A 10,403-nucleotide genomic window follows, 5' to 3' on the forward strand; every position below is an offset into this window, starting at 1 on the left:
TATAGTGTCAGTGACAAAACTCATGTGTTATACCTCAACCAAGACATATTGACCTTTTTGGCACAGATAGGGCAATCCCCACTCTGGCAGCTCCCCCACAATCACTAAAACTCCCAAATTACCCAGGATAATGATAATACTACACAATCATAAGCACATTTCACGACATAGCAAGGAAACAATAAAACTGTTTAATTATAAAAGACAGAAGACATTCAACCACACTGGCCTTCTGGTGTAAAAGTTAGTGCAGTGTCAACAGACAAAACATTGTTTAGAAGACACAAGACACAATATTTAACTCAATATCAATGATTTATTTGGGGTTTCTTACAACAACATTTTACTCCTCTTCGACTAACACAAATGCATGTGCTATAGGGCTATGGGTATGACTTCATGAGGTCGGGAGAAGAAAAATACCATCTGTTGATTCCTTCCCTCTCTCCCATGAGATAAGGAAGTATCCCTGCCAACATTTCACAAAATGGCCCACACACCATAACTTGCAGGAAACCACTAACTGTGATTTACATCCCACACAGGGAGTGAGAGGAAAATGTTCCTCATATTTCACCTCCCCATTGGGGTGCTTGATAGTTTTACGCAATAGCTAACAAGGCACTATTGCATGCCAGACTTCTCTAGTCTATGGTTGATTGTGGTGAAAGATGTAGACAGCAAAGAATGGACACCCACCCAATCAACTTTGAAACAGATCATATATTGTTTGCAAACGTTAAACCTGGTTGTCTGAATTCAATATATTATTCAGTCAATCAAAAACAGTGAAAGGTAAAAACAGCTTTTTAGAACATTTAGAAAAAAAATTATTGTATATAATTGGCACTAACAGGAAATGTTTGAGTTTTCGTTTCCATATAGAACATTTAGATTTTTTTGTTATTATGTTACACATGGTGCATAGTGGCTAAATAAAAGATCAAGCTTTATTATTTATCTGAGGATCAGCTTAATTTGAATTCCTCTGCACTGTCATTGCAGCATTCAGAGGAACATTTTCAAGATCTTGGGTTTGAAGATCTGCATCTTGCTGCTGTCCATATTCTTCACCATTTCCTGGGACGCAAGAATCCCCTGGTGAGCCTCATCGAACAGCTCCTTCCCGATCTCCGCCTGAACCCTGTCTCGCCAGGCACTTAGCTTAAGTCTCCCCTCAAACACATCCAAGCCAGAACCGACGGGCTGTAGGATACCAAAACGCAGAAACACACTCAGAAGGCCCACAATATAACAATGTATTACAACAAAATTGATTGTTAGGTTTGTGATGATTCACACTTGTTTCATATATCAATAATTGTTCAAGTTAACACTTGTGGAAGCAAGCAGCTCCAAACCAAAGACCAAAGACACAGATTTAGTAATTGATTTGGACATTTCACTGCAGGTAGCTTAGTGGTTAAGAGCGTTTGGCCAGTAACCGAAAGGTCGCTGGTTCGAATCCCCGAGACGACTAGGTGAAAAATCTGTCGATGTTACCCTGAGCAAGGAACTTAACCCTAATTTCGCCTGTAAATTGCTCTGGATAAGAGTGTCTGGTAAATGACAAAAAATGTAAATGTAAAACGTACTTCACTACAGTGAAGTAGGAAGAGACAAGATCTGCAAAACATTCACCTGCATGATCTCAACAATGGCCACCAGGTCGGCCAAGGAAATCTGCTCTCCTGCGATAAAGGGCTTGTCCCCAATGAACTTTTCTTCAATGAGTTTCAGAGAGCCTTCCAGGTCCTCCAGGGCTCCATCCATCTTGTCCTTGGGGACCTCCACACCCATGATCTTTGGAATCAAGAGCTACAATACAGACAGCCTTTTATAATGTAAAACACAAACGTGTTGAATTCCGAAACTTGATATTATACCATGAAAAACGAGAAGGCATGAGATCAACCTCATCTCTCAAAATCTAACATAACAGGTATTTGGACACAGAGGTGCAAAACAGCTCTGTATCAAATTCTTATAACAATGCTTGTAACAATGTAGGAGAAGCAGAGTGGGATATATTTTGTTTCGTCAGTGAAACTCGAAGGGCCAGTCACCTGCTTTGGCAATGTGTACGCTGTAGTCTATTTCTTCACAAACTACTGCCCGCGCACACACATCTAACATGGAAAACTGGACGCATTTACCTGTTTATAATAATACCATTATTATTACCTAAATCTTCTTGGTGTGTGACTTTATTTGACCACAGGAAAAAATGATGTTTATTCACTACTGAGTAAACCTTGCTATCTGGGTTGGACTGAACAAAGTCCAAAGTTCATCAAAGTACAATGTGAAAACAATTCTAAATCCGACCATGTAGTAGCATTACTTACCCTGAGCCAAAACATCTTTGAGCCATGCATACGTATGCCCATATGCTGCCAGGACAGGTATTCATTGACACGGGCACGCTTCTGCAGGTCGGCTGGATACCAGTGGTCTGAGGTCTTGTACTTCTCTGCCAGATACTTCATGATGGCAATGCTGCAGAGATGATTGGCCAGTTTAGTCATTGAAACTCTTTGCCTCGCCACTTTATTAGAATCATTACTAAAATCAGAATGAGGATATGTTTAGCTACTCTAGCGATCACAAAGGATTTGTTAAATAGTCTTATTACATTGCCTAATCAGATAAGGTAGAGATGGTTGATCTCAACTCAATGTTGTCATTCCCACCTTTCAGCCAAGCAGAACTCTCCATCTCGGATTGCAGGAGCTTTCCTCATCATGTTGATCTTCCCAAACTCTTCTCCATACTGCTCTCCTGAAATGTAGTGAATGACACAGAGATGCATGATCGACTTACTTCTGTAATAAGCCACCAACACGGAGTGTACAAACCATTAGGAACACCTTCCTAATATTAAGTTGCACCCCCTTTTGCCCTCAGAATAGACTCAATTTGATGGGGCATGGACTCTACAAGGTGTCGAAAGCGTTCCACAGGGATGCTGGCCCATGTTGACTCCAATACTTCCCACAGTTGTGTCAAGTTGTCTGGATGTCCTTTGGGTGATGGACCATTCTTGATACACACAGGAAACTGTTGAGCATGAAAAACATAGCAGCGCAGTTCTTGACACAAACCGGTGCACCTGGCACCCACAACCATACCCTGTTCAAATGCACTTAAATATTTTTCTTGCCCATTCACCCTCCGAATGGCACACACACAATCCATGTCTCTGTTGTCTCAAGGCTTAAAAATCTAATTTTATTTGTCACATGCGCTGAATACCGTGAAATGCTTACTTACAAGCCCACAACCAACAATGCAGTTTTAAGAAAATATTTACTAAATAAACTAAAGTTTTTAAAAAGTCACACAATAAAATAACAATAATGAGGCTATATACAGGTACTGAGTCAATATGTGGGGGTACAGGTTAGTCAAGGTAATTGAGGTAATATGTACATACAGTGGGGAAAAAAAGTATTTAGTCAGCCACCAATTGTGCAAGTTCTCCCACTTAAAAAGATGAGAGAGGCCTGTAATATTCATCATAGGTACACGTCAACTATGACAGACAAATTGAGGAAAAAAAATCCAGAAAATCACATTGTAGGATTTTTAATGAATTTATTTGCAAATTATGGTGGAAAATAAGTATTTGGTCACCTATAAACAAGCAAGATTTCTGGCTCTCACAGACCTGTAACTTCTTCTTTAAGAGGCTCCTCTGTCCTCCACTCGTTACCTGTATTAATGGCACCTGTTTGAACTCGTTATCAATATAAAAGACACCTGTCCACAACCTCAAACAGTCACACTCCAAACTCCACTATGGCCAAGACCAAAGAGCTGTCAAAGGACACCAGAAACAAAATTGTAGACCTGCACCAGGCTGGGAAGACTGAATCTGCAATAGGTAAGCAGCTTGGTTTGAAGAAATCAACTGTGGGAGCAATTATTAGGAAATGGAAGACATACAAGACCACTGATAATCTCCCTCGATCTGGGGCTCCACGCAAGATCTCACCCCGTGGGATCAAAATGATCACAAGAATGGTGAGCAAAAATCCCAGAACCACACGGGGGGACCTAGTGAATGACCTGCAGAGAGCTGGGACCAAATTAACAAAGCCTACCATCAGTAACACACTACGCCGCCAGGGACTCAAATCCTGTAGTGCCAGACGTGTCCCCCTGCTTAAGCCAGTACATGTCCAGGCCCGTCTGAAGTTTGCTAGAGTGCATTTGGATGATCCAGAAGAGGATTGGGAGAATGTCATATGGTCAGATGAAACCAAAATATAACTTTTTGGTAAAAACTCAACTCGTCGTGTTTGGAGGACAAAGAATGCTGAGTTGCATCCAAAGAACACCATACCTACTGTGAAGCATGGGGGTGGAAACATCATGCTTTGGGGCTGTTTTTCTGCAAAGGGACCAGGACGACTGATCCGTGTAAAGGAAAGAATGAATGGGGCCATGTATCGTGAGATTTTGAGTGAAAACCTCCTTCCATCAGCAAGGGCATTGAAGATGAAACGTGGCTGGGTCTTTCAGCATGACAATGATCCCAAACACACCGCCCGGGCAACGAAGGAGTGGCTTCGTAAGAAGCATTTCAAGGTCCTGGAGTGGCCTAGCCAGTCTCCAGATCTCAACCCCATAGAAAATCTTTGGAGGGAGTTGAAAGTCTGTGTTGCCCAGCGACAGCCCCAAAACATCACTGCTCTAGAGGAGATCTGCATGGAGGAATGGGTCAAAATACCAGCAACAGTGTGTGAAAACCTTGTGAAGACTTACAGAAAACGTTTGACCTGTGTCATTGCCAACAAAGGGTATATAACAAAGTATTGAGAAACTTTTGTTATTGACCAAATACTTATTTTCCACCATAATTTGCAAATAAATTCATTAAAAATCCTACAATGTGATTTTCTGGAATTTCTTTCCTCATTTTGTCTGTCATAGTTGACGTGTACCTATGATGAAAATTACAGGCCTCTCTCATCTTTTTAAGTGGGAGAACTTGCACAATTGGTGGCTGACTAAATACTTTTTTTCCCCACTGTATACACTACCAGTCAAACGTTTGGACAACTACTCATTCAAGGTTTTTATTTTATTTTTACATTGTAGAATAATAGTGAAGACATCAAAACTATGAAATAACACATATAGAATCATGTAGTAACCAAAAATGTGTTAAACAAATCAAAATATATTTTATATTTGGGTTTCTTCAAATAGCTACCCTTTGCCTTGATGAAAGCTTTGCACACTCTTGGAATTCTCTCAACCAGCTTCATGAGGTAGTCACCTGGAATGAATTTCAGTTAACAGGTGTGCCTTCTTAAAAGTTAATTTGTGGAATTTCTTTCCTTCTTAATGTGTTTGAGCCAATCAGCTGTGTTGTGACAAGGTATGGGGGAGTATACAGAAGATAGCCCTATTTGGTAAAAGACCAAGTCCATATTATGGCAAGAACAGCTCAAATAAGCAAAGAGAAACGACAGTCCATCATTACTTTAAGACATGAAGGTCAGTCAATATGGAACATTTCAAGAACTTTGAAAGTTTCTTCAAGTGCAGTCGCAATTATGAAACTGGCACTCATGAGGACCGCCACAGGAAAGGAAGACCCAGAGTTACCTCTGCTGCAGAGGATAAGTTCATAAGAGTTGCCAGCCTCAGAAATAGTAGCCCAAATAAATGCTTCACAGAGTTCAAGTAACAGACACATCTCAACATCAACTGTTCAGAGGGGACTGTATGATTCAGGCCTTCATGGTCAAATTGCTGCAAAGAAACCACTACTAAAGGACACAAATAATAAGAAGAGACCTGCTTGGGCCAAGAAACACGAGCAATGGACATTAGTCCAAATTTGAGATTTTTGGTTCCAACCGCCGTGTCTTTGAGAGACGCTGTGTGGGTGAACGGATGATCTCTCCATGTGTAGTTCCCACCGTAAAGCATGGAGAAGGAGGTGTTATGGTGTGGGGGTGCTTTGCTGGTGACACTGTCTGTGATTTTATTTAGAATTCACCAGCATGGCTACCACAGCATTCTGCAGCAATACACCATCCCATCTAGTTTGGGCTTAGTGGGACTATCATTTGTTTTTCAACAGGACAATGACCCAACACACCTCCAGGCTGTGTAAGGGCTCTTTGACCAAGAAGGAGAGTGATGAAGTGCTGAATCAGATGACCTGGCCTCCACAATCCCCCGACCTCAACCCAATTGGGATGGGTTGGGATGAGTCGGACCGCAGAGTGAAAGAAAAGCAGCCAACAAGTGCTCAGCATATGTGGGAAGCATTCCAGGTGAAGCTGGTTGAGAGACTGCCAAGAGTGTGCAAAGCAGTCATCAAGGCAAAGGGTAGCTATTTGAAGAATCTCAAATATAAAATAAATGTTTATTTGTTTAACAGTTTTTGGTTACTACATCATTCCATATGTGTTATTTCATAGTTTTGATGTCTTCTCTATTATTCTACAATGCAGAAAATAGTAAAAATAAAGAACAACCCTTAAATGAGTAGGTGTGTCCAAACTTTTGACTGGTACTGTAGGTATGGGTAAAGTGACTATGCATAGATAATAAACAGCTAGTAGCAGCAGTGCAAAAAATGGGGGGGTGGGTGGGGTCAATGCAAATAGTCCCGGTAGCCATTTGATTAATTGTTCAGCAGTCTTATGGCTTGGGGGTAGAAGCTGTATTGTGGAGTTGAGAAACCCAGGACAGGGTTAGGGTAGACTAGGCCTACAACAAACTAGGCTACTTGCATGCAAGCAAGACTAGAAGCATACCTGATTTAAACTTCCACCTCCAGAAAAACACCCCTTTTCAGGCTACTTCTGTAAATAAGACTAGAAGCATACCTGATTTAAACTTCCACCTCCAGAAAAACACCCCTTTTCAAGCTACTTCTGTAAATGAATTTTTACTGAGATTTAGATAACCTTCTATTATACGTGCAAAAAGGAATAAATCACCACTTTAACACAACACTTAAAGCACCCATTTTCATTTTTACACTGTTTAATTTTCTGCATATCTGAACAACTTATTTGTGTCCAGACTCCAAATAAAATACTAAACAGTGAAAATTATCGAATGCAGTAGGCTACACTAAAAGCACAGTCCCTAAAATAAAAACAATAACCTACCTTCCAAAAGCAAAACAGTTTTTAAATCAAAAGGAATGTTGTTTTTCTTGGCAAAGATATACACCGAGCGACAGGGCTGTGAGAAAAGGTCTAAATACATTTCTAAAGCCATCTTTAATGCAAAGCAAAGGAGAAAACAGTCCTCACGGTCGCGTTTTCCAAACCCCGACTGACTTCTAGAATTTATTAACTATATACCACGCCCCTTGGAGCGTGAGGAGAATGCCCCACACCTCTCACTGGAACTCGCGTGCAAGCCCACTTTCCAGAACGCATAGAAACGTATAGTGATAAAAATTGCGTAATTCAAATCTGGTATTGGAATAAGAATCAAGAGATCTTCAATCCAAGCTAAATTTATTATATGCAAAATGTATGTATGATAAGTATGAAGGTTCGTATACGGGCTCACTGAAATACCTCGCAAGGCACTCAGATAACTAATCCATTGTTACAGGTTCTTCTTCAAATACTCTGACAGTTTTGAGTTCCCGCTCTCTACTGGCCAATCAGAGTAGAGACTGAGCGTGGTTTAGACTTACTCAACCTATCCGTTGGCGCATCCCTGTTGCCAGGCATACATTTTTATCATAACAACCTGTGGAGTCAGCACCCAAAAGACACCACTGTACTGTGAGTTCATAAGTTCAAGGACGGTTCACAGACAACAGTTCACAGACAACAAAGAGGCAGTGTTCGTATCTGTAAGAAATACAAGTCTTTCCTGTCTTTCCCCCTAACGTTCCTTACATGAATCACAGCCTGTTATGTGAAACAATTTATATCAGTATAGTACAAACCTATGCTTATCATTAATGCATTCCTTCTAAGCCATTCATCACACACAGATCCAATCATGAGAAAACAGAACCCCACAATAGTGTGTGACTAGAATTGGGTAACAATGCAAATAGTCCCGGTAGCCATTTGATTAATTGTTCAGCAGTCTTATGGCTTGGGGGTAGAAGCTGTATTGTGGAGTTGAGAAACCCAGGACAGGGTTAGGGTAGACTAGGCCTACAACAAACTAGGCTACTTGCATGCAAGCAAGACTAGAAGCATACCTGATTTAAACTTCCACCTCCAGAAAAACACCCCTTTTCAAGCTACTTCTGTAAATGAATTTTTACTGAGATTTAGATAACCTTCTATTATACGTGCAAAAAGGAATAAATCACCACTTTAACACAACACTTAAAGCACCCATTTTCATTTTTACACTGTTTAATTTTCTGCATATCTGAACAACTTATTTGTGTCCAGACTCCAAATAAAATACTAAACAGTGAAAATTATCGAATGCAGTAGGCTACACTAAAAGCACAGTCCCTAAAATAAAAACAATAACCTACCTTCCAAAAGCAAAACAGTTTTTAAATCAAAAGGAATGTTGTTTTTCTTGGCAAAGATATACACCGAGCGACAGGGCTGTGAGAAAAGGTCTAAATACATTTCTAAAGCCATCTTTAATGCAAAGCAAAGGAGAAAACAGTCCTCACGGTCGCGTTTTCCAAACCCCGACTGACTTCTAGAATTTATTAACTATATACCACGCCCCTTGGAGCGTGAGGAGAATGCCCCACACCTCTCACTGGAACTCGCGTGCAAGCCCACTTTCCAGAACGCATAGAAACGTATAGTGATAAAAATTGCGTAATTCAAATCTGGTATTGGAATAAGAATCAAGAGATCTTCAATCCAAGCTAAATTTATTATATGCAAAATGTATGTATGATAAGTATGAAGGTTCGTATACGGGCTCACTGAAATACCTCGCAAGGCACTCAGATAACTAATCCATTGTTACAGGTTCTTCTTCAAATACTCTGACAGTTTTGAGTTCCCGCTCTCTACTGGCCAATCAGAGTAGAGACTGAGCGTGGTTTAGACTTACTCAACCTATCCGTTGGCGCATCCCTGTTGCCAGGCATACATTTTTATCATAACAACCTGTGGAGTCAGCACCCAAAAGACACCACTGTACTGTGAGTTCATAAGTTCAAGGACGGTTCACAGACAACAGTTCACAGACAACAAAGAGGCAGTGTTCGTATCTGTAAGAAATACAAGTCTTTCCTGTCTTTCCCCCTAACGTTCCTTACATGAATCACAGCCTGTTATGTGAAACAATTTATATCAGTATAGTACAAACCTATGCTTATCATTAATGCATTCCTTCTAAGCCATTCATCACACACAGATCCAATCATGAGAAAACAGAACCCCACAATAGTGTGTGACTAGAATTGGGTAACAATGCAAATAGTCCCGGTAGCCATTTGATTAATTGTTCAGCAGTCTTATGGCTTGGGGGTAGAAGCTGTATTGTGGAGTTGAGAAACCCAGGACAGGGTTAGGGTAGACTAGGCCTACAACAAACTAGGCTACTTGCATGCAAGCAAGACTAGAAGCATACCTGATTTAAACTTCCACCTCCAGAAAAACACCCCTTTTCAGGCTACTTCTGTAAATAAGACTAGAAGCATACCTGATTTAAACTTCCACCTCCAGAAAAACTCCCCTTTTCAAGCTACTTCTGTAAATGAATTTTTACTGAGATTTAGATAACCTTCTATTATACGTGCAAAAAGGAATAAATCACCACTTTAACACAACACTTAAAGCACCCATTTTCATTTTTACACTGTTTAATTTTCTGCATATCTGAACAACTTATTTGTGTCCAGACTCCAAATAAAATACTAAACAGTGAAAATTATCGAATGCAGTAGGCTACACTAAAAGCACAGTCCCTAAAATAAAAACAATAACCTACCTTCCAAAAGCGAAACCGTTTTTAAATCAAAAGGAATGTTGTTTTTCTTGGCAAATATATACACCGAGCGACAGGGCTGTGAGAAAAGGTCTAAATACATTTCTAAAGCCATCTTTAATGCAAAGCAAAGGAGAAAACAGTCCTCACGGTCGCGTTTCCCAAACCCCGACTGACTTCTAGAATTTATTAACTATATACCACGCCCCTTGGAGCGTGAGGAGAATGCCCCACACCTCTCACTGGAACTCGCGTGCAAGCCCACTTTCCAGAACGCATAGAAACGTATAGTGTGTGACTAGAATTGGGTAACAATGCACACAGGAAAGGGGTTGAGTGTGTTAGAGTATGTGCGTGTATGTTTATCCCACATCTGTTGCAAGGGGTAAGGATGTTAGGGAGAATATAGGATGAACCACAATAATTGTTTTCTAAAATAATAATTGCTTGTCAAAAATGTAATGTAATACAATGGCAATCCGGGTTAT

General features: G+C 40.4%; 1 protein-coding gene across 2 annotated transcripts; it reads right to left on the reverse strand.

The window, feature by feature from the left end:
* Positions 1 to 296: 296 nt before the first annotated feature.
* On the reverse strand, positions 297 to 10,108 carry LOC311100266 (glutathione S-transferase theta-3-like). 2 transcript variants are annotated; one of them, XM_084141110.1, is made up of 5 exons: positions 9,919 to 10,108; positions 2,694 to 2,781; positions 2,349 to 2,499; positions 1,642 to 1,818; positions 297 to 1,206 (listed from the first exon to the last, which is right to left on the reverse strand). In XM_084141110.1, the coding sequence occupies exons 1-5, from the start codon at positions 10,028 to 10,030 to the stop codon at positions 1,009 to 1,011; spliced, it is 726 nt and encodes a 241-aa protein (XP_083997236.1). In that variant the 5' UTR covers positions 10,031 to 10,108; the 3' UTR covers positions 297 to 1,008. The 2 variants fall into 2 exon arrangements, with proteins under 2 accessions (XP_083997236.1, XP_083997235.1); XM_084141109.1 differs by lacking the exon at positions 9,919 to 10,108 and adding an exon at positions 7,143 to 7,314.
* Between the last annotated feature and the right edge of the window lie 295 nt (positions 10,109 to 10,403).

Source organism: Coregonus lavaretus (genome assembly GCF_964263955.1).
Source record: "Coregonus lavaretus genome assembly, chromosome: 24".
NCBI lineage: Eukaryota > Metazoa > Chordata > Actinopteri > Salmoniformes > Salmonidae > Coregonus > Coregonus lavaretus.

Coding starts and splice junctions, on each gene's coding strand:
- LOC311100266 (XM_084141110.1), bottom strand. CDS start 10,030: ATGGCTTTAGAAATGTATTTAGACCTTTTCTCACAGCCCTGTCGCTCG. Junction 2,500..2,693: donor GAGTTCTGCTTGGCTGAAAG/GTGGGAATGACA, acceptor TCATCTCTGCAG/CATTGCCATCATGAAGTATC. Junction 1,819..2,348: donor CAAAGATGTTTTGGCTCAGG/GTAAGTAATGCT, acceptor TCTGTATTGTAG/CTCTTGATTCCAAAGATCAT.